This window comes from Pan paniscus, chromosome 1 (assembly GCF_029289425.2).
Source record: "Pan paniscus chromosome 1, NHGRI_mPanPan1-v2.0_pri, whole genome shotgun sequence".
NCBI classification, from domain to species: Eukaryota; Metazoa; Chordata; class Mammalia; order Primates; family Hominidae; genus Pan; species Pan paniscus.
This window is the reverse complement of record NC_073249.2, coordinates 65,082,703-65,108,525: the sequence shown is the minus strand read 5'-3', so window position 1 is coordinate 65,108,525 and position 25,823 is coordinate 65,082,703. Positions and strand designations below refer to the sequence as shown.

General features: G+C 45.1%; 1 protein-coding gene and 1 long non-coding RNA gene across 3 annotated transcripts in view; one reads left to right on the top strand and one right to left on the bottom strand.

The window, feature by feature from the left end:
• The window catches only part of C1H1orf21 (chromosome 1 C1orf21 homolog), a 241,398-nt gene extending 223,852 nt beyond the window's left edge, over nucleotides 1-17,546 (top strand). Inside the window, exon 6 of the mRNA XM_003815607.5 lies at nucleotides 8,048-17,546. Coding sequence (XP_003815655.1) covers nucleotides 8,048-8,086 — 39 coding nt within the window. The 3' untranslated portion in view covers nucleotides 8,087-17,546. The remainder of the gene's footprint in view (nucleotides 1-8,047) is intronic.
• Nucleotides 17,547-17,668: 122 nt separating this feature from the next.
• LOC129397461 (uncharacterized) lies at nucleotides 17,669-24,789 on the bottom strand. 2 transcript variants are annotated; one of them, XR_008624913.2, is made up of 3 exons: nucleotides 19,175-24,789; nucleotides 18,887-19,055; nucleotides 17,669-18,680 (listed from the first exon to the last, which is right to left on the bottom strand). It is a non-coding gene; the product is annotated as an uncharacterized LOC129397461 (long non-coding RNA). The 2 variants fall into 2 exon arrangements; XR_010111852.1 differs by having other exon boundaries at nucleotides 18,887-19,051.
• Nucleotides 24,790-25,823: the final 1,034 nt, after the last annotated feature.

The following is a 25,823-nucleotide window of genomic DNA, read 5'->3' as shown; positions in this document are numbered from 1 at the left end:
ATTCTGGATTCTAGCTAGTCGTGCACAGATGCTCAAGCTGCAGAACGTGGTTATCTGCTCCTGCAGTCCTGGTTCAAGGACAGAGCTGAAACATACAGATTCTTATGGAAACTTGGATCTGAGGTTGCCTCTGGATGGTAAAACATGGAGGAAGGGGTTAGGGGATAAAGGGTGTTAGGTGGACAGAGGAGGGAGATGCCTATTAAATTTATGCACCAGAATGCAGGTGGGGCAGTTGTGCTTCATTAATCAAGATGCTGTTTGCCACTCAGAAAGCAGTTAAGTCCCACAGTACAGGATAAATGCTGTCAAGGAAGGATAACAATAAGTCAAGAAACTGAGACTCAGGATATAATAGACTTGGGAGACTCAGAACAGGGAGGATGGGAGGAGGATGTGGAGTAAAAAACTGCATATTGGTACAATGTACACTGCTTGGGCGATGGGTGCACTAAAATCTCAGAATTCACCACTGTGTCATTTATCATGTAACCAAAAACCACTTGTACCCCAAAAGCTATTGAAATAAAAAAATTTATAATTTTTTTAAAAGCCTTACTGAATGAGGAAATTATTCAACAAAAGGCATTATCTCAGTGACTGTGTTATTAGAAATATAGTTTAGTGATAATGCACAGTCCAGCAACTCACAGAGATTCCCAGTGTCATCCAGACAGGTAAAGGAGCGGAGGAAAAATTCTTCAGGTGATCATTCAGCTAGTCACCAAGCCAACAAGAGCCTGCTTTATCACAAGCATAACAGCTTACACTTCCAGACAGAAAGAAGCCTCATTAAAATGAACTTCTGTCATGAGCCTTTATTACAAAACTTCATGTTTGCTTTGTACAAACCCAAGAGTCTTGACCGGACTTGTTTGCTGACTCCATTGCCCTACCCATGAGGTTCTTTAACTCAGAACTTTATGATGAAAGCAAAAGACAGAGTTTAAGATGCCTGGCTGAGGCCGGGTGTGGTGACTCACACCTGTAATCCCAGCACTTTGGGAGGCCAAAGCAGGTGGATCAGCTGAGGTCAGGAGTTTGAGACTAGCCTGGCCAACATGATGAAACCTTGTCTCTGCTAAAAATACAAAAATTAGCCAGGCGTGGTGGTGCATGCTACTCGGGAGGCGAAGGTTGCAGTGAGCCAAGATTGTGCCACTGCACTCCAGCCTGGGTAACAGAGCCAGGCTCCATCTCAAAAAAAAAAAAAAGCCTGCTGAACATTATGGAAAGAGAACTGGACCTGATTCCACATGTGATTTATGTGGGTATTAGCAGTCCCCTTTATCCACTGTTTCAGTTACCCAGAGTCAACGAGAAGAAGGGTGAGTATAGTACACTAAGATATTTTGAGAGAGAGAGAACACATTCACATAACTTTTATTATAGTATATTATTAGAATTGTTCTATTATTAGTTGTTACTGTTGTTACTCTCTTGCTGTGCCTAATTCTTTTTCCTTTTCCTTCCTTTTTTTTTCTTTTGAGACAGAGTTTCACTCTGTCACCCAGTCTGGAGTGCAGTGGCACGATCTTGACTCACTGCAACCTCCACCTCCTGGGTTCAAGTGATCTGCAGTCTCAGCCTCCCAAGTAGCTGGGATTACAGGCTCACGCCACCATGCCCAGCTAATTTTTGTATTTTTAGTAGAGGTGATGGGGTTTCACCATGTTGGTCAGGCTGGTCTCGAACTCCTGACCTCAAGTGGCCACCTCAAGGCCACCCACCTCGGCCTCCCAAAGTGCTGGGCTTACAGGCGTGAGCCTAATTTATATAGGTAGGTAGGTATGTGTAGGAAAAATATAGTATATGTAGAGTTCGGTACTCTCTGAGGTTTCAGGCATCCACTGGTGATTTTGGAACAAATCCCCCATGGATAAGCAGAGACAACTGTACTTAAATAAATACAAATAATGAATAATGGACAGTGGGATTCTAGTATCAACTTTGATTGCCTCTCTTTGCAGTCCTGTTGCCCCTCTCCTAAGTTCCAAGCTATTCATGTAACAGGGCCTATGCCCTATTCTGTGTGCATAGTTTTGCTCAAAACTTATCAGTTGTGTTGTTTAAAAAGGCTGCATCTTCCATTATGATGTGCAAAACATTGATGGTTTTCTTCCCTTACTAATGTACCAGGACACTTTCTGTGTAATACCATTTAACAGCCTCCACCCTGCTACCCCCACACCCCAGCACTGCTTCCCTCCAAAGCCAGAGTGTTCACAACCCTTGGATATGGGCCACACGAGGACTCCATTAGGTACCCAAAATACAAAGATGGACAAGAAACATGTTTTCCCCCTCAGTAAGGGAGGCAAACATTTTGCCTAAAATTCTATACAACATGATGGTGCGATGGAAGGACCACTGAGAAGGGAAGAGACTGTTTCTCCCTAGGGCGACTACAGGGAAATCCCAGCTACTTGGGAGGCTGAGGAAGGAAAATTGCTTGAACCTGGGAGGTGGAGGTTGCAGTGAGCTGAGATCGTGCCACTGCACTCCAGCCTGGGTGACAGAGCAAGACTCTCTCTGAAGAAATAAAAATAAAGAGATGGGAGCAGGAGAAGCCAGCCAGGACAGAGTGAGAAGCACCGAGGCCCTCTGGTACTTGGCTTCTTTGAGGATCTGAATGTGAACTGACTGATTGAGATGTGGGCCCCATTTCTCACCTAGACAGTTTTATTTCCTGTTGGACCAGTTGGTCTCATTTTTCAGTATCATCGTAAGAGCTATAATTTATTAAGCACCCACCATGTGCCTAGCTTTGCTAAACACTTTCATGTATATGTTTAATTCCCACAACTCTGCAAGTTAGGTTTTATTGTCCCCATTTTACAGATGGAGAAACAGATTCAACACTTCCTCTCAGTCACTTTCATCTAGTCTACTCCAGTGGGAGAATACTCAGTTCACACTGATTGTTACATGTCTGAGGGGTGTGTGTATTGGGCTGAATGCATACATGTCTATAGAAACATACTAAAAACATATATGATGAATCATACCTGACACTGAATGGCAAGGCCTAGACCAGCAGTCCCCAACCTTTTTGGCACCAGGGACTGGTTTTGTGGAAGACAATTTTTCCATGGATGGGGAGTTGGGTGGGGCGGGGTGGGGGTGGTTTCAGGATGATTCAAGCACATTACATTTATTGTGCACTTAATTTCTATTATTACATATTCACCATAATGTAGAATCAGTGGGAGCCTTGAGCTTGTTTTCCTGCAACAAGATGGTCCCATCTGGGGATGGTGGGAGACAGTGACAGATCATCAGGCATTGGATTCTCATAAGGAGCACACAACCTAGATCCCTCACATGCACGGTTCACAGTAGTGTTCGTGCTCCTATGAGAATCTGATGCTGCCGCTGATCTGACAGGAGGCAGAGCTCAGCTTCACTCACTCGCCTGTCGCTCACTTCCTGCTGTGTGGCCTAATTCCTAACAGGCCATGGACCAGTAGCGGTCCATGGCTTGGGGACTAGGGACCCCTGGCCTAGACTATTTGTCTATTTTAAACCTGTGGAGGAAAAGTACGTTAGGCACATTGGAGGAACAGTTTCTTAAAGTCACTCTTTGAGCTGTTGCTCTTTAAACTAGCAGGATTTAAAATTAGGATGATGTCCTTTCCTTAATACTTCTAATTCTTATAGACACACTTCAACAAACAAAAACCCCTTACACTAGAACCTTAGAAATGTGTGTTCTGCACTGACATCAACTTACACTTCCAGGAGGATAATAATACAGATAACTGAAGAAGACGTGGAAGCCTCTACACAGAGTAGGGTGTGGTCGGAAAAATTTTGGTAGGCAAAGGTTCCTTGGGGTTTTTTGAGTCTGCACCCGAAGGCACTCATGGTTCTTTCAAACAAGCCTTCTTTGTCACCATCACTAGGAGTTTCTGTTCTCCCAGCTTTCGAGGGCCTCCTAGGGATCTTGCTCTCTGCAGCTTTCAGTGTGTCCTTTGCACAAGGGTGGGATTGTGACTAAGATCCTCCAGTTCTAATTGAGTAACGCATCCTGACAAAGACTTCCATTTGGGGTTCCTTTAAGGGGGAAGGGCATACTTCTGTGAAGAATTGCTGTGTATCTCCCAAACCCGGCTCCCACTTCCTGCTTTCTGACAGCTGAAGGTCTTCAGGTTCTCTTTTTGGCACAGTTCTTTAAAAATTAAATGAGACATGAAGTCATGCTACAGAAGCAGGCTCCCTGTCCTGCCCAGTAGGGCCAGTGTGCAGATGGGGTCCCCTGTGATGCTAAGATGGGGCCCCTCCAATGACAATTCTCTCAAATCCCCTTTATTTTTACTTACTTATTTATTTTTAAAATGGCATATAGTAATTGTACGTATTTATAGGGTACATGTGGTATTTTGATACATGCATACAGTGTGTAATGGTCAAATCAGGGTACTTAGTATATGTATCACACCCAAGAGTTATCATTTCTTTGTGTTGGAAACATTTCAAATCTTCTCACTACTTTGAAATATACAATATATTACTATTAACTCTAGTCACCCTACTGTGCTGTTGAACACTAGAATGTATTCCTTCTAACCAGCCTCTCTTCATCCTCGCCTCAAGCCTACTATCCTTTGCACAAGGTAATCGCCTCTGGTAATCACCATTCTCAGGTCTCCTTTCTTAGAACGGCACTGGATGGCCATATGGTTTATGGCCATATCTTACTTTCAATGTGTTTTGATTTCAAAGTTTGTTACCAAAGCAGTTGCTTCTCAGTGCTGCTGAAACAGGTGATAATAACAATGAAGCTGAATTGAATTTGAATTTAGTTATCAAATCACTGCAGTTGTAATAAAGGCAAGGAGCAGCCCTGTGGGCTTGCGCTTCTCTGAGCTTCCTCCACAAGCATCAGGGCTTCACTCTTTGCCTTGCAGGACTGATATAAATAGTACGTAAAATAATATCCGCAAAGCAGCTAATGCTGTTTTCTTGCTCCTTTGTATAGTAATGATAATAATTTCAGAGTAGCCAATGCTTGGGAAATGAAAGTTGCAGAGTCCTGTGTTTACAAAGAAGGTTTATATTGTATTTGTCCCTCAAAAGGTGGGGTTGGGGAGCCTTTACTGTGGTTTGAAATGGTCCTTCTACTACATAACCCAGAAACTCATTTACCAAATTGAAGACAATGAGAACACCACCTTTCATGTATGCATGTGTATGCATGTGTGCACGTGTGTGTGCTTGTGTGTGCACACGTGTGTATGTGTGTTGTGTGCACGTGTGTGTGTGTGTGGTGTGTGTGTGTATCTGTCTGCCATTCCTTCCAAGTTCTTCCTCATGGATGAAGCACCCTCTAAACTCCACATTGGCTGGCTGAGACTTTGCTTTGATTTGAGGCCTCATTTAGTCACAGGTAATAGAGGGACTTCGGTTTCTGCCGTAGAAGTTTTATTCATGTACATCAGTTTCTGGCCTGTCTGGAGTGCAAGGCTGAGGTGGGAGGAAGAGTTCCCTGACACCTATCAGATGACAGCTTATGGTCATAGTCCTTACTCACCTGACAGCCACTAAGGGAGGAGGTCCCTATTCCCCTGCCAGGGGGACTGAACAAACACAGAGTTTATAATAACAACAATTACAATAAGAGTAGCAGTAGTAGTAATAGTAGCATTAGCTAACATTTATTGACTACTTGCCAGACACTATATTTTTTTCCATTTAATCCTGACCATAACCCTATGGGATGGAGACCGTGATTATCCCCAGGAAACCAAAGCCCAGCAATTTGTGCGCTGTCAAACAACAGTGTATATGTACATATATACACTGGAGATGTCCACTTTCCTTTCCTAATAAAACCTTCAGGAAAACTCCATGAGCCCTACCTTTCCTCTCCACCTGAATACTTGGGTCCGTTTGTAAGTTTCCTCTCTGAGCCTCGTGAGTTGGGGATCTGTGGAGAGCATCATCTGATATTTATGGCATTGTGTGGATACATTTGTATGTGTCTTGTTCCCCAGATTAAAAAATAAATCCCCAGTGGCCAGGGACTTTTAAGTTCTTTCTAGCTCTCCAGTGTGTGACCCAGAGCATGTCTCCTGAGTGGTCTGGGCCAAGGCTAGGGATGGCATCTGCTTGGGCAGTGTCACCAGGGAGGCTGCCCATGGGATGACTGCCAAGTACACACTCCTCATGTCAGGAAGACTGGTTACCCAGCTTCTCTGCTCAGGAGAGGTTTTGTGCAGCAAGTAAAACAAGCCTAGAGATGACACTAGACTCAGACACTCTGCAAGTGGTAGGGGTGGGAGTTAGCAATCTGATGATGGAGGAAACCAAAACATGCTAAGGGGTGAATCCCATTCTAAGGGAGCAAGCAATCTGGGGCCAGTTGGCATGGGAGTGAGCAGCCCCACCTGCTTCCACAGGCCTGAAGACTTCATTGTGTGGCAGTTTGTTTTTTCGTTTTTTTTTTTTTTTTTTTTTGAGACAGAGTCTCACTCTGTCACCCAGGCTGCAGTGCAATGGTGCGATCTTGGCTCACTGCAATCTCCGCCTCCCAGGTTCAAGCAATTCTCCTGCCTTAGCCTCCCAAATAGCTGGGACTACAGGTGCCCGCCACCATGCCCAGCTAGTTTTTGTGTTTTTAGTAGAGATGGGGTTTCACTATGTTGGCCAGGCTGGCCTCAAATTCCTGACCTCAGGTGATCCACCCGCCTTGGCCTCCCAAAGTGTGGGATTACAGGCGTGAGCCACTGTGTCCAGCCAGCAGTATTTTGTAATTTGCCAAACACACACGGGCATGGGCACATATACTTCATGTGTAAAAGTATGTGCCAGAAATGATTTAATCACTTTATTACTATTAACTCATTTAATCTTCAACTATTCTGTGAAATAGGTACTATTGTTCTCTTCATTTTACAGTTGAAGAAACTGAGACACAGAGAGGTAATTTTACCAGGATCCCAGAGCTAGGAAGTCACAGAGTCAAGATTAGCACCCAGCCACGTGGCACAAATAATCCATTTTGATAATGCTTAAATATTAGGAAAATGTAAAATATTTCTGTTATATAGATAATGTGACCAAAAAATATGTAATACATCTGAGAAATAGTTATATGCAAAATTATTATTAGTATCGTTAAGTATTGGTACTTTTAGAAATAAGTTCTGCTTTTAAAAGAACATTCCCCCACCCCAAAAAAATGAAACATATAGTGTGTATTTTAAAAGAAAAAGAAAAAGTTGAAGGAAACAAATAATAATAACACCTGACTTTTTACAAAACCCTTATCTATGACATCGGACACAGGCAGGGCAGGTGCCCTGTGATGGGTTACAGACCAAGAGAGTCATGTGTTTTGACCAAGACAAGCCGGCTCCGTTAAATGTGGATCCTTAAAGCCCAGCCCCAATCATGTCTTCATTGAGTTTATGACCTAGAGGAGAGAGGATAAAATATGTTCACAAATAACCATTGTACATAGTCCGTAGAGCTTCAGATAACCTGTTTTAGTTAGCAAATGAATCAGAAGCATCTTTGCCTTTCTTGTGCATCCCACACATACCAAGCATAGACCTGTTATGCGTGTTTAAGGATTCTTGTTTGTTGTTTTTTGTAATCCGTTTTAGAGTGAATTAAACTCAGACATCCCTGGATTGTATGCTGTCTGTAGAATGTTGATTTTCAGGCACGGGGATGTAGCTGTAGAATGTGGCTTGTTCATTCTTCCTGATAAGAAATTGATCTCCTGAATGGATTGGCCATTTGGTAATTTCTTAGTGAAAGGCTGACTCTTGAATATGGCTATTATAATATAAATTCTTACCAACATAAAGTAAGGGCTTATTTGGGGCTTGGTAAAACTGTCATGCCTTGAAGTATATATAGCTTATAAATTGGCTAACATGTATTTATGACGTAGCTACCCCTGTGCCAGCTATCACTGACAAAGCCTGGATTCTGTTGCAAGGAGACATATATTGAGAGAAAATTGATTACAAGTAACAATTTCAGGCTCTGCTTTGAATTTCTCATTCACATGCTCTTTTTTCTTTTTCCCTCCAAGGGTCGGGATTACTGTTCGGAAGAAGAGGATATCACATAGCACCAATTTTACCACTCAAACCAGGAGCTACTACTGTGTAAATAGGTTACACCCCAGTTGAAATCTTTGCAAAGGTCGGTTCTATTCAGCGAACAGCACTATAGCAAAAGAAGATCGTTCCATATTGTACGCCCCATTAAATTACAGTGTTTCTTAATGAACTTGCAAAGGAATATTGCTAAAAACAAACAAAAAAAACTGTTATCGAACTTTCTTTGTTGCTGCTAGTTAAAACTTGTTGCAACTTTTCACTTCTCTTGTGTCCAGGTATGCAGCAAAATTCTGCAATTTCACCTTAAAGATACTGTTGGTTTTACAGATGCTCTCCAACCTATTTTCTATAAGATGAGGTAGTGGTGAACTCAGATAACAAACTTCTCTTCTAAACTGGTTCTGCTTCTAAGACAAGCATCTCCTGCCCTCTCTCCTTCCTCCCCATCTCTCGCACGCAGTCTAGAGATGGACTGAGCCTTGCTTCTCACTGGCAGTGTTGAGCTTTGGAGATGGGATGGTTGCTATGCCAAGCCTTGTTTCTCTGCTCAGAAGAAGTAGAGAAGCTATCAATTAAAAGCATGCTGTGATGTGACTCCTGGAAGTGACGTAGGAGTGAGTGGCAGGTTGTTTGATTTAATAAGTATCTTAATCAAGAATTAAGCTTGCAACATTGGCTTTGCTCAGATGCAGATGGAAGTGTGATCACAATCATTTTGAATCCCTCTTCCTCACTTTTTTTTCTAAGAAAATAAACATTTTACTGTTTTTATGGATCCTTGTCTTCTCCCATTCATCCAGCTCAGTGTTTTAAGATGATCCTGGGTGCAGAAGTTGAGCCCTCCTTTGCATTGACACTGATAATTAGACTAAAGGGCTCCCTACCCTTCCATTAAGAATCTACCAAGCATTAGCAAGGCTGAAAGTGGTCTAAGAGGTGAGGGGACATCCTATGACTTTTTAGGAGGGCCTGAAACCACCTTGCTACCTTTCATTTTGTTAGCAAATAAACCATCCTATTTCGTAACTCTCCCCCTTCAAAGTGCTACATGAGCCTTGCCACTTCCTTTTTCTCTTACTTCCAGCACACTAGACATAGGAAAAGTGTTTGCCTACTCAAAAACATAATACTTTTATGCTGATGATGATATTTGGAGATGTGAAAGCCAAAAGCCCCTGGCAGTGGTGGGGAATGTTGACTGAGTGTTCAGCAGAGTTTATTTTTCCATACTATATGAAGAGAATGATCTCTTCTCAAAGACAGAAGTGATATTTTTAACAAATATTGTCACAAGTAAATAGCAATCAAAAGGAGAAAATAACTTTTGTATTTTTTTAACGTGTTTGATAGCTTTGACGAGGGTTCTCTTTGTTACTTTCAGGGGAGGGCATCCTATTAAATGCCACGCCAGCAGTCCGGGTCTGGGTTTGTCCCACAAAAAACACAGGAGCACTGTATGTTTCTCTCTTTTGGAGTTGTGACTTTGAAGGGCCTCGATATTAGCCACACTGCCGCCTGCAGAAGGTGGAGAGTTAAGATGTTCTGTGTCAATTTGCTCTTGCCGAAAAGATGAGCCTCGATTTTAAAATCTATCCACATAACTGATGGCACCACTGATGTGCAAATAATGAGATTCCCTATCTCCTTTTAGACCTGGGACGGCAAAAGGGAAGGGAAGGAAACTTAGCAGAGTGCTATTGACTATAGATTCACATATTAGCAACAAAATCCCGTAATTCTTTTGGCCAACAGCAGCTATTTTGGGGAGCAGCTGTGGCTGTTACATAAATAGAGATGCAGCCAAAATTTTAGGCTTTTTATCCTGCTTCTAGCAGAAAAATGCAGGGAGAGTCAAGTAGTCTAGGGTTTCAGGTTGCCTCCCCTCATATGGTTTTTGGCCAAGTGACTAAAACAGTTTTCCACAACTGTAAACGAACTGCTAAGCCCCACCTCAAACTTGTTCACTGGGGACTTTGCTCACCGTTCTGTGGGTGACCTTTTCCGGGATTTCTTGTTCTTATCAAGCAAGAATTAAGCACATGCTAAACGTCTTCCATTTGACTTCTCTACTCGGTGGCTCAGACAATGTCTTCCCAGAAAACCACCACCCTCTACCCAAAGATGAAACATGCTCATGTCATTTTTCTCATGGTCACATTTAACACTTTTGACATGTTATACTTGCGGATAGATCCAAGCGTTTCTTGGGAACCTGACTTTTGAGTGTTTAATAAAGCCGGAAGTGGTGTTGCCCTGAACCAGCAGATTTTCACCTGGGTTCTGGCTCCGGTGTTTAACACTGGATACATCTTTGATGTGCGAAAGTGAGTTCATCTTCAGACACATTTGGTACATCCAGAAATAGATCCAAGAAATGGGGTGGTTGAGTGGGTCCACACGAAATGCTTGATTATGTCAGCAACACCCAACACTGTCTGTTTTCCATTTGTTGGTTTTAATCATAAAATTGTCAAGTGATTCGTGTTTGTACTTTATTTTTTTATGCCTTCTGAAAGGATCTAAAACAAAAATATTTTGCCTTTTTTTCCCCATGTGTATCTGAACATTAAGCAGATTGGCTCAGACACAATGAAAAGGATAATCCAATGTACGTGCTGGTGCACTCTGCTAGTTGTTATCTCTATAGGGCTCAGGAAGCTGGAAGGAGGAAGGGAGGGTAAGTGGCCTGGTGAGTGGAGGTAGAAAAATGACGAGAAATGAACTGAGAGCATTAAGCAGAGAGGGTTGATAGGCTGGCCGTGTCCGGGGTGAAATTGGAAATCCAGCTGCCTAGTGGCCAGTGGGTGGGGCAAGACTGTCAACGAGATTTACAGCTGGCTTACACATGCCTTATGTCCTCTGAGTTGTAGAGTTGTAAAAGTTCAGCAGTGTGTGCACAGCTTTCTTTTGGTTGGCAGAGATTCAGGATCATGGAGTACTGCTCTCATAATTGAAGACGTGTTTGTTATTGGCAGAGAACCTTAAAAAAGGCCTTTACCTCAGCGATGCTTCCTAGCCCCAGGCTTGCAGAGAACACAGAGTGGTGTTGTGGTCTATTTAGGGACAAAGAAGGTATAAAGTCCAGAGATGAGAAAACTGGGTCAGCCCTCAGAAACTGCAGCAGCCACGCACACAGAAGCCTGCTGGAAGACAGGTCTCTCTCCGTCCACAGTGCCCATCATCTGAGCCTGGGCTGGGATGACTCAACTTAGCAAAGACGGACCCAGGAGGAGTGCTGGTCCTTCAGTCTTTGTACTGGCCCCATCCTCTCCTCACTGTAATGTGAGGAAGCACCTCTGTGTCAGGGCTCACCTGGGCATCCAAAGCGGCCACGCCCACAATCCGACAGCCCCCAGGAGCAGGTCCAGGGATGATGCAGCCCCCTTCTTGGTCCCATGTGATGTCATCCTGCTTTGTTATCTTCTTATAACTTTATCCTGCTATAACTTTATCCTCTTCCCAGCCTCATCCCTGTTTTTCTCTTAGGGCAAGACTCTTCCATAAGCCTGCTAAAAAACAGAGATGATACCTCTTACAAACTTTACCTCATAGCCTGTGAAGCAGGTTGGCATGTGGATTACAAGTCCTGCTTTGACACTGGGCAAGAATTTGAGTCTTCTATCTCTACTAGTCATAGAAAAGAAACATTGTTAAACATGTTGAGTTTTAAAGGAAGAAATATTTTCAAATTCTTAATCCAAGAAAATACTGAGTTGGAATCTTAGACTTCGGGACTCTGACACGTTCTTTATGAAAGGCAAAATAATTGGTATCTAAAGTTCTGTCCTTCCTGCCACCCCTAAAGAAAAAGGATATTAGATTGCACACTATAATTTTACATAAGATCTGCCTTCCACACTTCCCTGCTGGAAGGCATTCTCAGAGCTTTATGTCTTCGTACCTCTCAGAGATTGGACTTTTTCTTGTTTAAAACCCCAACCAAAAAAAATAATAAGGCATGATTGGTGGGGAGGGAATGTGTATTTAGGGGCATAATAAAAAGGTGGCTCGAAGCAGGAACTTTGGCCTCATGGTGTCATGGGTGGATGCCTGGACTCCAGTGTGCCTGTGAGGGGCTGGGTTAGGCAGTCGGCTGTCACACTCACATGTGCCTGCAATAAACCTTTTGGAATTTCATGAACGAGGTCTATGAATTGCCTTTTGCCAATGAATGGATGTATTTTTCCAAGGGGGGAATAGTATCCTTGACTTCGGCAGTCACCTTTTTGTATGTCTCTAGAAAGGGGTCAAAAAACTATGGTAAAGATGAGGCTTATGAGTGAATACCTCTGGGACAAACCTTAGGACTCACAAGCTATGCCATGTTTTTCAGGAGACTCTTGTACCTTATCTGGAATCTAATCTTGAGAGAAGAGGAAAAAGGAGCTAATATTTGTCATTTATACTCACTCTGTGCCAGATACTGTGCTAGGCATTTTATAATTGTTTTGTGTCATCCTCATGATAATCCTGTGAAGTAGATCTATTACCCCCATGTTCTAAATAATAGATCTTAAGTGTGGAATGCATCTATCCAACATAAATGCCCATGTTGAAAGAAGGAAAGATGTCATTCAAGTATTTTTCAAATTCTTTTTATTATGACTATGCCCTTCGCAACACTGTGAAAACAACCCCTGGGGGCATCTGCCTTCCAGAATCTCTCTCTGGCTTCTCACCAGCTTGGTTTCCTCATGGGGAGTGTTTTATTTGGCCTCCCCTATCTGAGCTGCACACACACCAGGGGAGGCCACTGGCTAACAGTAGGACTTCAGTGCCCTGAGGAAAAGGCTTTGGGAATTTAGGCACACGTTTCTCTCCTTGGAATCCTTCTAGCATCTGGAAAAGGAACCTGGTATTTCTGCAGTTAGATACCAGATGCAACCAGAACAGGCTTTCGAGTGCTGTGATTTCTTTCCTGGGTTCCCAAGGCTTGTTGTTTCATCACAAGCTGTATCTTTTTAAGGTTAAAAGTCTTGACCTTCATGGGGGTCTGGGACAATCCGATCTCCAAGCATGGAGGAAAGGCAATGCCTGGACCACTGACTTGCATTGAAATCCTTTCTTGTGGGCTAGGGTTTGATGTCTCTTTTTCATCTTTGGACTGGGGATCTGCATCTTCCAGGTCCATTTAAGCACTGAAACTAGATGCAAATCTCTTTCGAGATCTTACATGTTTTAGATAGTCATGTAATGACTTGGATAGACATTTAAATAACTTGTTCCAAGGTCGGAAGAGCCCAAGAATTCCTCAGAGTTCCTCTTCTTGCTTCTTGAATCACATCCTCTAAAGATGACTCATGTCTCCATAGCAACTGTTAAAGGTGCTGCCTAGACGGGACCCGCTCCCACCTTTACTTACTTTGCTCGAAGGAACCAAAACAATGTCCTTGTGTAAAGGGGCTGTCGTATCCAGTTTTCCTTTGAAATCTGGCCCCCAAGATCCTCCTTCTTTCTAACCTGGCAGCTGTCATGTCCCTTCAAGATGATGTGGGAAATGGCCCTTATAACTTGGGAACCACAGAAATTGCTGTATTTCGGGAAGATTCACCTCTAAACTGAAGGCTTCATTCTGATAGTGTCTGCCCTCTCTACCCTGATTTCGCCCTTCTTTGCTTCCATTTTTAGCCCAAGGCTTTGAATTTGATTGAGTAAGACTTAGAGGCAGTATAAAGAACACCATAAACTTAGGCAGAGGTCCCTTAGGGTCTCTAGAGTTGAAAATAATTCTACAGCCTTAGGGGGACCTCTTGGCATTGACTCTAAAGGGAGAGAATAGCCCCTGTGTCCTGGCATTTCAGTCTAGACCTTCAAGGACTGTTCTCTCTTGACAGGCAAGCAAGCAAAGAAAGTTTTGCAATAGATTTCAAGCCAGTTTTTCCATTCAAACCAAGATGCAAATTCATAAAATTACTCTTTTCCTGGAATAGATCCAGGCAGCTGCCTTATTAGAACTTTAGATTCGGATCTATTTTCTTAACACACATACACATACACATGCATACATACATATACAGAGAGATACGTGGAGAAAGGAAATTTACTCTATCATTGCAATACTTCAAGAAAGAGCTGTATTTTGCCTTTCTGTAATCTCCAAGATAATGTCTAGGAAAGTAATAGTATAACTATAGGGATACCGAAACAGGAAAAACCAGCCATCACTCTTGAGAAAGTTTGAGTTCGACTCACATGGGAGAATCGAGGTCTGCTACTCGTCTTGCTTTGTGCCCCATCTGTGCCTGGATGCCCTACTACATCTGCTTGACTCGTCTGGGCTGCTAGCCGGGGTGTTGTGGCTGACATCCTTTCCTGGCCTTACACACATAATGGACACATCCCTAACGGCGTGTGCCTGGTCCAGCCACATACAGCCACCACATGTGTCACACACTGTCCCCCTCATCCATGTGGACTTGACTGTGGCATTTCAGCAGCTCCACTGGGATGCTCTAACCCCAGTGTGTGGAGTTGGGGTCCCTTCATCTAGGTTGACCCAGGTATAGCATTTTTAGCATTGCCTTTCCAGTCTTGATGATTCATTCATTGAACTCATTTATTTCTGGAGCCCCTGGTACACTCCAGGCACTGCGCTAATTGCCAGCAAAGCGCAACTGAACTAAATCCACCTTCAAGGAACCTAGCCATAACGAGGGAGGCAGCATGGAAGTACCCTACAGGGGAAAGTCCTGAGTGCTATGGGAGCATCTCACTGTGGCAGCCAGCCCAGTTTTGGCAATCAGGGGCTTCCTGAAAGAGGTGACATCAAAGCCTGGATGTGTCAGAGGACTGAGGGAGAGTGTTACTAAAGGACTTTCAGGCTGAGAGGATAGCACAGGACTCAGCCCAAAGGAGGGCCAGTGTGGACTGTCCAGGGTCGGCCTGCAGTACAGAGGCTGGAGCTTGGACTTGTAGAGGGAGAGAGAAGAGCAAGGGACGTGGACGGGGCAGTGAGCCAGGCTAGCCACAGAGGGTTCCCGGGGCTTTGCTGGGGATTCAGGGAGCATAAATAAGAGCTTTAGGTGGTGCTGTGTCCTCTGCAGCCCACTGCTGAGGTCCTCCAGACAGGTAAGGTGTGGTCACAATCAGGGCCGGGATTTCCCTGCTCACTGCGGCAGTGCAGGGGTGCTTGCTGAGATGATTCATCCCAGGGTGTCCTCTGTCCCTTACCCAGCCCCAACTCCTCTTCCTCTGCCAAAAGCTATTTGAATTCAAGGACTTTAACCTGGGCCGGATCTGGTTTGGAGACAAAGGGGACAGCTCTGGGTCAGCATGACCTTCTTTAGAGCCAATAAGGCGAAAAATACCTTTTGGGACCAGGCTGGCCTAGACCCAGGGATGAGAATGCACCCTAAAATAAATATATGGGAAGCAGCAGAGGGCTTCCCTGTCTAGTGTGTGATCCTAACTAAAGGCAGCTCTCTTGGACAGCCTTCCCCTGGATTAGGTCACATACACCTGGTGGCCAAGCCTCTGCTGGGTCCCAAATACACACCCGAGTCCTGCCAAAGAAAGGAGATTTTAAAAAAGCACAGACAAATTGTATGCAAGTGGAAAATACCCATAGGCCTAGACAGCTGTGGAGGGAAGACCTCGTGGGTACCTGGAGGCTGCCAGAGCTGGGAGCTCTGCAGGTATGAGTCAGGGAAGGCTCAGAGACAAGCAGAATCTCTCTATGGAGACAACTTGCAGTGCCTTTTAGGTTTTCCAAATAACCTCGGAGTTTAGAGCATTGGGTTTTTTTCTCCCCTCCCCACCCCCAGAAAAATAATTAGAAAAATGTTTAGGAGAAAGGAAAAGAATTAGATGCATCAGAATACCAGCCATAAGCCAACACTGTTTCCAGAAACTCAAGAAAAAGCTCAAACAGAAGACAGTTCCCCTGAGAGGCTGGAGGAGTTGGTGCTGAAGGCAATTTTCCTAGCTAAGGGGCACTGGGCCTTGCTGCACCTTGGGGCTGACCTTTTTTTGCAAAACACCCACCCCTGCCCTCCTGGCATACTCAACAGCAACGCCAGCTTTCTGGACCCTTGGAAAGATGTTAGCTCAAACACCCACTTTTTCCAGATCTTCCTCTTGCTCTTCACTGAGGAATTTGTAATTCTGAGGCTAGCGATGCCCACTCGGATATTCCACAGGCCCAGGTGTTTAGATTAGAATTTGTCCAGCGGTAATCCTGATGCTGGAAACCAACAAACATTTGGCCTCATATTCACCCATTTAAAAACTAGAGCCCCTGGCAGGTCCCCTTAGGGCCATGTGTTCATGGAATATAAGCCAAGTTTGCCTTAGGCTTGTTCATGGAATATAAGCCAAGTTTACCTCTCCCCATTTTCTGCCCTGGCCCACTTCCCACTCACCTCCACCTCATTGCCAGGAAGGGATCAAAATGCCTCCATGCCAGTTGTTAATGGCTGCATATTTGCCCTTCCCAAGGGTATTTGCATTTTATTTAGGAACATGGCCTTATATTCAAGGAAAATCTAGCATCAAGATTACGAAGCATCACCTCTCAATCAGGTCTGGGAGGTATCTTGGGGCATTGCTCTTCTGAACACCTGCAGAGGCTTCCTCAGGTGAGTGTGGGAGCCCGGAAGGGTGGCCTCCCTAACCACTCTGCCTGCACATGAATTCTCCAAAGCAGTGGGTCCCCATCTGTTTCAATTACACATGCCTGTCAGCAAAAACTTCGTGAGATGCACTCTCTCTGTATGTTTATTAATTTATTTAAAGCATATATCCCTTTACTTTTGTACTACTATATTAGGCACATTATAAAAAGTATACAGCATAGAAACTTTAAATGAATAAGACACAAAATATTATAAACAGAGGTTCTGGCATTTTCTCTCTGAACTCCTGAGGGGGACCTTGGGTACCTCCTGGTATGTGCACACCCCACTTTGAACACCCTTGCTTTAGTGCAAATCAGCACGCCTAAATAGCATCCCAAACCACTGTGCGACATTTGGCCTGCAGAATAAGAAAGTCCTAAGGCAGAATCCCTAGGAACTGCAAATCTGGGAGATGAGGAAAGAAAACTCACTCACAAACAACATAAATGTAAATAATTCAAAACCCTAAAGGAGAGCTGTCCCTAGACAGTAGTGGCTACAGGTGCTAAGCAAAAGTCAGGTACACTGGACAGAGCCATGCGATTGATTGTTCATCTTCCCTCTCTGGGTCTCCAGAAAAGGACACTGGCAATATCCCCAGCTCTCTCCTGATTGGAATTCTTTGAACCCTCGAAGTGCTCCAGCAGTACTACCCCCCACTTAGCAGTGGGCCCATGTCGCTTGAATATTATTTTTGATTTGACCACCAAGATGTAATGATGATTCTATTCCATTTTGAAAAGGGTCTGAGAAAGTGTACAGGTCTAATTATATATACATATTTATACATGTGTATTTTTGTTTATTGTTACATTTTGACATTGGACTTTCTATTAAATAATTTTTAAGAGTTGGCCTGGCTTTGTTCTCTTTTATGTCTTTCTTCTTTCCTTTCTCATGGAGGAGGCCATTGTAAATATCTGCAAAAGACCCTGTTGGTGTCCTTGTCCCTCCTCTCTTTTTGCCTTCCCTATTTCGTGTACATAAGGGCTTCTCTTACCATTCGTAAATGTTCTGTTTTTACTGGATATGTGGTACAGCAGGCACCCATATGGAAGGCCCCCAACGTTGTTGTCACCTCCTCCAACTTTCAGGGACAGCCCACACTGTCCTATCAGCCTCAGCAAATTCACAAATTCAGACTTGATGAAGGTGCAAGAATGGGCATTGCATAAAATAATGCCATGAGCCTTCTCTCCTGCTCAGTCCCCACCACACACAGACGCGCACACACACACCATGTGCACACACACAGTCCTGTCTATGAGACCTTGGACAAGTCATTTAACCTTCCGGAGCCTACTAAAAACAATCATTTTCTCATGAGTTTGACTTGAGGAGATCCCACAGGAAGTGCTTAATGAACAACCTTCTGTTACACAATGACTCTTTTTTGTTTATTCATTCTACTCATTCAGCTGACATTTGTTAATTGCACAGTGTATGCCAGGGCCTGGGTCACCCACAAAGGGGCTCAGGGATGTGTGAATTTAAGGAATTCCCCACTCCAAGGTCAAAGGCCAGAATGGCAGCATGAAGAATGAGGCCAGTACCATATAGTTTCTCACATACCCCACTGTCAACTATAACTACCTGGCATGTTTTAGAGGCTGAAAACATATGGATTCTCCCACTGCACTGGCCTTCCAGGATTTACCGAACAGAAATACGCACACACATGGACAAACGGTCTCAGGGCACTTTGTCAAAGCATGAAGCCAAAAGCTGTTTCCCTCTGCTCTGTCTTCACTGTTGCATGAGCCTGTTCATTTCTGACAAGCGTTGGTCCCATCAGCCCAGCCAGCCTTCCGCCCTCCAGCCTTGCTCTTGGGAACAGATTGTCTTCATGATTTCCAACTGGTGTGGTGAGAAGGAGGGAGGGAGGGAGGTCAAGCCAAGGACAGGGGAAGGAGTTGATAACTATTCCTAGGCTTCTTCCTCCAAGCCATGGAGCTGGAAGTTCAGATTTGCTGCTGAGTTTTATGAGCTGTCAAATAAGGCAAAAGGAAAGTTGGGACCCAAACTTGTTCTTTCAGTAACAACAAACCTGTTTCTTCCAGCAGAGGCTCACTTGAAATCACAAAGGCCAGCCAAGCTGAAAGAGCTCCCTAACTCCACCTACCTTCCCCTGTCTCTTTCTCTCTCTCTCACACACACACACACACACACACACACAAAGCTGGTCTCCCATACCTCTGACTGGAACTTGGGGAGCTTCCTTAGTCTCATGCCGAAGAGTCAAGCTTAGGAGACCTCTGGTCTGCTTCTTGGTGCTCCCTGAATGCTTGTCAGTGACGTCAGCTTCCAGTTTACTGGTAACAGCTGGACTGCTGCCGGAGGCCAGTAACCTGGAGTTCTCTTGCTTGGAAGCAGGTGATGGGAAGTGGGATGTGAGTGATGGAGGGAAAAGGAAGCTCAACTCCACTGAGACACACACACACACACACACACACACACACACACAAAGCTGGTGTCCCATACCTCTGACTGGAACTTGGGGAGCTTCCTTAGTCTCATGCCGAAGAGGAGTCAAGCTTAGGAGACCTCTGGTCTGCTTCTTGGTGCTCCCTGAATGCTTGTTAGTGACGTCAGCTTCCAGTTTACTGGTAACAGCTGGACTGCTGCCGGAGGCCAGTAACCTGGAGTTCTCTTGCTTGGAAGCAGGTGATGGGAAGTGGGATGTGAGTGATGGAGGGAAAAGGAAGCTCAGCTCCACCGAGCCTCAACACTTGATGGATGGGGCAAAGTGAGGAAACAGACCACAGAAGCACAGGAGTAAGCCACTGTTTCTGCCCCTCAAGGGTCTCCAGGCCACCATCATCCCTGCCACTGGCACTGCCCAACCTGCCACTTCCTTCTACAAAGCTGAAATGCAGTAATCTGGTGGAGGACACAAACCTTTAACTTCCTCAGTTCACATCACGTTACTAATCCAGCCTCCTACTCTCCAGCAGCACTCAGCTTCCATCTGCTGGCCAGCTCTTTACCTGGTCCTCTCCTGACACTACCACGTTCCTTTGCCTATGCTGGCTCTTGCTGTCCCTTCGCCAAGAAAACTCTCCCATTTCTCCTTCCCACTGGGAACCGAGCCTCCTCTGAGTTCCAGTTAATATTGAGCACTCACATGAAGTCTCCTCACCGTATGACCTAACATATGCCCTTCGTTCCTGCCAAAGAACATTCCCTTTAGGAGGGGCCGGGTGTGGGTGGCAAGGTGGGGTAGGAATCCCTGACAAGGATGATCCAGGGAGAATTCTGGTGAGTAAGACCTGGTCTTCAAGTGCACCTTGGTCTTCAAGAGCCAAGTTGCCATGCTGAGGAAGGGTGACCCCAGAGCAGAGCCTAGGCCAGGCGAGGAGCAGGTCTGAGAGCCGCGATGATCACAGAGAGTGGAACACCTGTGTTTAAGGACATGGCTACAGAACATACATTGTAAATAATGTTATAGCATTATTTCTAACGGTAAAAAATGGGACACAATCTTAGCACCCATCAGAAAAAGAATGAATAAATAAATAATAATGAAGTTGATCTTGTATCAATAGGGATAAACCTCAGAAACACAACAGTGAATGAAAAACACACAAAGGATACAGTATGACACCATTTATATAAAGTTTGAAAGCTTGCAAAACCATATCTATTATGTGTGGATACTTACATGTATAGTAAAAGTATAAAAACATACATGGGAAACATAAATACCAATTTCAGAAGAGCAGGAAGAGGGCAGGAAATGGCACAGGTGAGGGTTAACAATGTTCTAGTCTTTTAAAACATCAGCTGAAGCAAATATGGAGACATAGGGACAATATTCTCTATACTCCTGCGTGCTTGTACTATTTTATCATTTTTAAAGGAACAAAGAGTGCTCTAGGAGCAACTTCATGTTGGTGATAGACTGCAGCTGGTTGAGCTTTGGGTGCTGCAGTCAGCCACAGGTGAGAATGGTGACGGTGTGACAGGGAATGGGCACCACTCCTCTCAGAGCTCTGGTGGCTTTTCAAATCTGCTTCATCTCCTATTTCTGTGTCCTTGTCTCTAGTTTTCCTATGTAGATGACACGGGAAGAAGGAGACAAAGTTTTAACTTCCTCCGATCACATCATGTTACTAATCCAAAGTCCCAGACTGTCTCTTCCTCTGAAGTCCCACAGCTTTAGTATGCTGCATGTGGGATTGGACCTCAACAATTGCTTTCGGATCAGATCTCACTCATCATCTTTGCCCTGGATGAGGCTCTATTCAGTCTTCTTGGGTGTGTTACAATTTGGCACAAAACATCTTGTCCACATATATGTTCCCCCCAGGGCTGCCTGCCCCCTCACCCACCAGACCCTCACACACAGCCCTTTTGGACTTGCCACAGCTCTTTCCACAAGGACTCAGAGTCCCTCAGGGGAGAGCACCCCCCAGAGTTTTGAGCAACATTGACTGACTGGCTGAGATGACCTGGGACAGCAGGTCCCACTCTGCAAATGCATAAGAAGAATCACTGAGGAGGCTTGAAATACACACATACACATGCACGCACACACACACACACACACACACACATGGCCTCTGACATCTGACCCCTCAAAAGGTCTGATTTGTAACTACTGGAGTGGGGGATTCTGACAAGTACCAAGTTTGGGAGCCGGGATCTACAGTGTAGTAAACAGTGGCAGGTACAGAGTAGAGCTGGAGGAGAATGAGAGCACGCAGTCTGTTGCAGACAGGGATTTCATAAGACTAAGTGAGTTCTTCAGTGCAGTTTCAGACATGCCTGCCAATAGGTCTCCCTCCAGAAGTTGGTTCTCCAAGAGTTGTATGGCTCAAACAAATGGTATTAACCATGGATAAATGCTAAAGATGAATAGAGGTTGAGAATCTGCTTCCTCACCACCAGAAAGAGAAAAAAGGAGGTGTCACTTGGTCAGAGCCACCTTGTTGATTCATTGATGGTCTCCTTTGGGCCTCTGTCATGGCTGCACACTAGAATCAACTGGGGAGCTTAGACGGCCCATGTCCAGACCTCAGGTCAGTTGAGTCAGAATCTCTGGGCATGGGGCCCAGCATTGGCATTGTAAATATCATCTCACCTCAGGCAACCGAGCCACAGGGAGTGTTTGAGAACAACTTGTCCATCCTGCATGCCACTGAGTTGGGCACCAGCAAACAAAGCTGAACAGACTAAAGCCTGCCTCTGAAGAACTTGGGGATGGTAGGGAGCAGGTTTGCAAACACGTACTCCAACGGGCTGCAAGAGCCCGGGAAAGGAACTCAAAAGAATCCTTCAGGAGAAGGTGGTGAGAATAGGCAGCCACGAATGGGTAGGTTCTGTGCAGGGACTCCCCAGTGATGCATGAAGGAGCGTCCCTCTTGTTGAAATAGGACAAGAGAGTGAACCAACCCCTACAAGACCAAGAGTTCAGGCTAGGGAAAAGCCTCAATTCATCTGGGTCCCAGATATGCTTTTGCTCAAGCCATTCTGAAGAAAGAATTCTTGAAGCTGTCTTGACAGGGGACCTGCTAACCTCTGCTGAGAACTCCCTTACTGTACAGGAGTTTTATCCCCCTGAGCTAACCTCAGGCAACAGCCCAGACCTGTCCTACCCTTTCCTGAACCAGCTGCCCCCCATCCCTCAGAACACGCCGGCCGTGGGAGGCACATTCAGGCTAGAATAGGCATCCAGGCAATGAGCCCCTTCCCTATAAGACATGACCAACAAACCGCAAGGAAAGCAAATCCCCAGGAACACTTTTGTATGAAGGAGGGATCCCTGGCTTAAAGGGGCTGAGGACAGTAGCTGCTTATCCTCTCTGCAGGGTCCCCTCCACTGAATAAACAGAAAAGCAGGACTTACACACCTGATGCCTTTGGAAGGGGCATTAGGGGTTGTTACTATAATGGGGGCTGCAGTGGTTGGATTCCTGGTAAAAGATCATCCCGGTGAGTTTGGTAATTGCCAACCGGTATGTTACCCAAGACATATGCATCCTCTCATGTGGAGCGGCCAGGCTCATGGCTGGAATTTCAAGCACTTGCTCCAATTGTTTGCAGAGTTCTGGTCATTGGTATGCTCGGCACTTGGCCATCAACTTGACGCTAGGTTCTCATGGCTTGCTGTCCTATCAGGGACTGACAGCTTGGAATACAACCAACAGAGAAAATCCAATAAAAAGCCATTGTAGAGACTGATCTGCCACCATCCTGCTCCCTAGTGGCCCATCTAGGGGGTGGGGATGCTGGGTGGAGTGCTGGCTGATTTCCCAGAGGCTTTTTGTGTCCACTGAAGACTCCTCTGGACATTTCTTGTCAATCACAAACTCAAGCTGGGGCCCACAGGCAAGCAAGTCTCCCATTATCAGACTGGAATACAAATGGGGTTTTAGATGTAAAGATCAGGTTTGATGGCATGTGATGCCATCAAACATGAAGGAGAAACCCCTTCCCAAAGCTCCATCACTCTACAAGTGAAAATTCAAGACTCTAACAAGGCTCTGTCTTGAGTTCCCACCCCCTATTCCCAGGCTTTGCCCAAAAAAGGAAAAAGGGAAGCTTTAAATCAGGTCACCCTAAATCCTCTTTAATCCTTGAGATTATCCATCTGGTATTTGTATATTTGTGTTTCTGCCAATACAGTGGGATTTGCGTGCCCTGGGCCCTCTCTGGTTCCTGCTACAAGCCACAGAAGTGGCTTCAAACACTTGTCTCCGCTTTCCCCCTTTAGAGGTAATTGGAAAAGAAAAGCTTGAGTAGCCTCCAAAATAGAAATAAGTAGAGTCCTCAGGGTAAGTAAGAAGACCCCAGGGCACACTGAGGCCTCTTCCCACATTGAAACATGGTCAGCCCTGAGTTCCTGCCCTCAAGTTACCGGTGAGATGGTCTTCTTAGCAGAAGCCAAGTCTACCAAACTGTGGCAAAGTCCTCATCCTTCAGGTGAAATGCGGCATCAAGGCCATTGCTGGGTCCCCAATCGATCCATTCTCATAACAGTCTCTGCTACTTATTGAGCAGTGACTAAATATTCTCTGATGTAATCATGACAATCCCTTATAAATGGGTGCTGATCACTCATTTATGGCTGGGGAAATAGCCTCAGAGAGGTTGATATCGTCCCCCAAGGTCACACAGCAGGAAGTGATGGAGCCATAATACCAACTCAGGTCCCCAGGCACATAACCATTCAGTGCCACTCACACATGGGTCACCATGCCATCATCATCACACTTTGGTTACACCCTTTGCCAGCGTCACCACTGCCACCTTCTCCACCTCCCATCCAGTATGTCCTAGCCTTCCTTTGTTCAACCAAAACATCTTTCCTAAATTTGTCCCTCCTGGACCAAATCTCACGAACAACCTCTCACTAGTGGAAAAGCACTGCTGAGAGTGTGAGCAGAAGCAGCCAGTCCCCGTCCCCAGCCAGCCTGGACCCAGGCAGACTGTCCTCCCAGCAGCTACCATGTGGAGATCCTTCCTCCTTCTTCTTTCTCCCACACTGCCTTCTCAAGCTTTCTGCTATTTTCTGGAGCTTTTCTAGTCGTCACCCAGATGACCTGGAGATAGTCCCTATTGGTCATGAGTTCTGCCCTTTTCTCTCCAAGCCACTCCAGAGAGACCTGTTCCCGTGAGTCACTGTGGCATCCTGGCCCATCAGCCCAGGGCTTCCCACAGCTCTCAGCAGCCTTCTGCTTTGTGTCAAAGGAACTTCGTTTGCCAAAGACTTGTTCATGTGTTGTCACTGGATTTATTTACATTTGCTACATGTCCTATTGGACTGAAGGACAGTGAAGGTGGCATCCCACTACCCACAAAGCCACCTCTCCCTGCCCCTCCAGAGTGCTCTGTTCATACCGCTGATGCTGAGATGGGCAGCCACTGAGCACGCATGACATGAGTAACCATTCCGTCCTCTTGGCCTGGGTTTCCTTCCTGGAGCAAAGGGGAGGTGGAAGCAGGCACTGGTTGGGAAGGTGACTGTCAGATTAACTCTGATGGGTAAAAATCCTCAGTCTCACAGCATCTGTGAGCAAGGCAACTCAGCCTCCTGTGAACCCCCTAATTTCCAGGCTGGCGGGTGGTTATTTTTCCTCCAAAGCCCTCAGCCAGCCCTTCCTCTCACCCAAGGGCTGCGGTTTGGGGCATGTTTTGACTTGAAACAGTCAGACCCATGGCAGTATTTGGAGTTGTAAGTCCCTTATGTGCTAAAGGGAAAACATGAATGGTCTATTTAGAACCTGCTAACAATTCACAGTATGAAAAACAGGCAACAATTCTGCTGCCGAAATGCCGGCTTTCTGAGAGTAGCCCCAGGGGAGCTGGCTGTGTGGCAATTCCCCTACTCTGGAAGACCTTGCACTAGTGGTGGCAATGATTCCAGAATATCATGCCTCTGTCCTGGCTTTTTCTCAGCCTCTCCTTAACCTCTTCCCAGAAGGCTTTCCTCCCGGGGCCTGCGGTGTTCTTGCACTGTGAGGGAGACCACTTTTCATAAACCGTATGAACTTTGCTCTGGACAAATGAGAGAAGGGTGAGTATTTGGGAGGGCCTCAGACAGATTCTCCTGGGCCTGAGTTGTTAGGTTTTCCCTCACCATCACAAACATACACAGAGTTCACCTGAGGGAGGAAGCTGGCTTCCTCTCAGGACAAAATGGCGTCCCTGGAGCTATAGATACATTCCAGGATGTTGTCAGCACCAGAGAATGACAGAGGTTTTATTTATTTCATTGCATCCTAGGATTAAAAGGGAAGGTGTCAATCGTAGGTTTGTAAATATTCAACCTAATTAAAAATAACCAGTTTACTGAAATACCAAAAGCTTGTTTTCAAAGATTATCTACAATTTGGAATGGCATTCATCTAATTTACAAAAACTGAATTTCCTCATAGATAACAAGTAATCCCAATAAAAATCCTGATTGGTTTTGTGTAGGAATTGGCAAACTGATTCTAGAATTTATGGAGAAATGAAAAGTAACTAGAATGGCAAGAACAATTTTGAAAAAGAAGAACAAATTTGGAAGACTGGCACTACCTGATTTGAAGACTTACTACAAGGCTACAACAATCAAGATAATATGATGTTACAATCGGTATAGACAAATTAATGGAACAGAATAAGCATCCAGAAATAGGCCCAC